Here is a 2,738-nt window from a genome sequence, read left to right on the forward strand (position 1 = left end):
TAGGGGACAAGGGGGAGAAGGAACCAGAGGAGTAGGAGCCGGAAATCGAGAGATAAACGAACGGGGTCCAATCTCCAAGAGGGTCCAGCCTGAAAGGGCCCGAGCAAGAAACACCATCAGGAAGCAAGGGAGGATGTACAGCAGAGGCACTTGGGGAGGGCAATAGATATCGTGCCCAAGGGATGGAGTATGTTCTAACGAACATCACACCAAGGAGCAACCGGGGCTATGGGACATGAAGGAGAACGTGAAGAGCAGAAGGGGGGTATATACAACTGCAACTATACAATCAAAAGGAGCCTAAACAGTGAGAGACCTTAAGTGGAGAGTGGAAACAAGCCCCAGAATTTCACTATACGTCATTTCTGGAACCAGAAATCAAGGCCAACCGATCAGCAAAAATCTCCAATCCCGGGGGGGGATTAGAGAAGAGATGGTATGAGAAGGAGCTGAGGAACAAGGAGAAGGAACGTCTGACCAGGATGCCAAAGCCCCAAATGCTTAACACAAGCTGTGGTGGCATCTGTATGCCGGTAGGCCTCTACAGGAAGATAGAAAGCAGGATAGAACCTACCGGAAGGGGGCAGCCAATTGGCTCTGTCCTGCAAAATATTTGCAACACGTCGCCACCAAGGGGACGAGGCACAAGTGAAGAAACTGGAAACCAGGTGAGAAGGTCAGTAGAAAATATCGAAGGAATGGAGACTCTAGGTAGTGGTCTGATGAAACGAGTCTACAAGGAAGCAGAGGAAATGGACCAGACGGATTACAACAGTGTCGACCCAGGAATATTTGCACATCTTCTGGACCAAGTGCATATGAGGATACTGGGAGAAGTCTCATCCCCTCACGACGCCTCTTGCGGTTGCCGACTAGATAACATCATGAGGTTACTGTGTCAGAAGGAAACCCAGGACACAAGCGATACCGAACCCGAGTTTCAGGCCACGTTTCTGGGGGTATTCGCATGTTTAGTACTTCTAAGTTTAGCAGACCTAGAGATCAGAGAACTCCTACTTAAGGGCTCCAACGGCATATGTGCAGATCTAATCCCGAAAATCTTCCCTACCGAAAGGCAGTGGACTCAGTGGAAAAACCAAGCCCGCAACAGGAGTCAATTCCTTTCAATTAGTTGCTGTGAGGGCAAGGAAGTGGGCGATAAAGTAACGGGTACCTGGTTTTCACTTTTTTTGGCAATTATAAGAACAATAAAGCAGGTATGTCCCCAATGTGGGCCGTATAGGGGATATATCCTGGAGGACACCTCAAGGACAACCAGTTCAATGAGAGAAACCGAATATTGTGATGTGACATCAAACACAATCCACTGCCAAACTTCCAACCCAGGGGGAAGCAGGAAGACGATGTTATGGATGAGGAGGAGGGCATACGGAGACCTTATATCAGGATCTCCAAAAGAAGAGAACTCGGACCTAAACGGACAAGCCACAGAGAGGAGCCTCTTTACCCAGGAAGGAGACAATGGCCAACCAACTCAAGACGTACAGCAAAACCTCAAAGGGGGAACTGAGAATCACACAATGCCTGAATTACTCCAGGGACAATCAAAGTCTAACTCTCAACCAAGCTCGAAAGGTGAATCCGGAGATGGCACTGGGCGAAATCAGGAAAGGAAGGAGGAAGTGGCAATGAAGAGTGTGCGGACGCCGAGCAACCAACACGGAAGTGGACCCAAGGATAATAACCAGAACACCGAGACCGGGTCCATTGGGGTCACCAAGTCCTCGGGAACTATCCCATTTACCGAGGACCAAGAAGTTCTTGGGTCAGGAAAAAGCTCGTCCAGAAGATCAACAGTAGAACAACTGAATAACTCCCACACGGATTCTTGGGGGGTCATCTTAGGAGGGGTAACCGCAGTATTACTGGGCGCCGTGGCTACGTATGGAATAAGCAGAATCTTCAGCCGGGGGACCCTGCTGAAGGGTCAGAGCGAAGGGGGACGGAGCTACAGAATAGGCTATGGAGGAGTTGACTCCTGAGGAAGAAACCGACTACTGAGAAGGGGACACGAATAGATCAATTCCAACCATGGGAGGGCTCTAAAGCTCACGGCCGGAGGGAAAGGGAAATCTTCCTCCCGCGACCTCTCGAGTATGGATGAAGGGGGGATTATGTCCTGAGAAGTACATAGCAACACCAGAAGTCACAGGAATCCACAGTAGGGACAGCAGGAGAACTCCGATTCAGATGAATCAAGTGAAAGCCCATCCAAAACCCGCATGAACCGGAATTTTACTGACCGGGGCCTCGCAAATAAAGACGAAATAAAAGGGAGGATGGGAAAGGAGGTCTGATGAACTAACCTCCCAACGAAAAAACAACAGTTTAGGATAAGTAATGATAAAAAGGGATTAAAAACAAGCTACGAAGCAATACAAGGAGGGATTACCCCGTCAACGAAACACCCATCCCCCAAAGAGACGGGGAGCATAACCAACACCGACCTCCAGGAGAGGAACTACCCATCCAACACACACCAAAGGACCGTTAGCAGTGTTAACCCCATGTGCCTGTAGCAACGGCTTAGGGCAAAGAGTACTTAAAAAGGAGGAACTGAATTTCGTCTCTCGAAGCAAGGCCAAAGGACAACAACACACCCAACTAGCCACTTATTTCCTATGGTCAAGTCAGGCAGATAGGACAGAAACCGACTCTACCACCCAGCCTCACAGGAAGCACCGAGGGATCATGGAACGACACAAGAAGCTGCAGCA

The 2,738-nt window shown here is 49.5% G+C and overlaps 1 protein-coding gene across 1 annotated transcript; it reads left to right on the plus strand.

Moving 5' to 3' along the window:
• Positions 1-497: 497 nt before the first annotated feature.
• Positions 498-2,003, plus strand: C922_04321 (hypothetical protein; the record flags this gene model as incomplete). Its single annotated transcript, XM_008819904.1, has 1 exon — positions 498-2,003. One exon carries the CDS (start codon positions 498-500, stop codon positions 2,001-2,003), a length of 1,506 nt encoding a protein of 501 aa, XP_008818126.1.
• Between the last annotated feature and the right edge of the window lie 735 nt (positions 2,004-2,738).

Source organism: Plasmodium inui (assembly GCF_000524495.1).
Source record: "Plasmodium inui San Antonio 1 unplaced genomic scaffold supercont1.22, whole genome shotgun sequence".
In the NCBI taxonomy this organism is placed as follows: Eukaryota; Apicomplexa; class Aconoidasida; order Haemosporida; family Plasmodiidae; genus Plasmodium; species Plasmodium inui.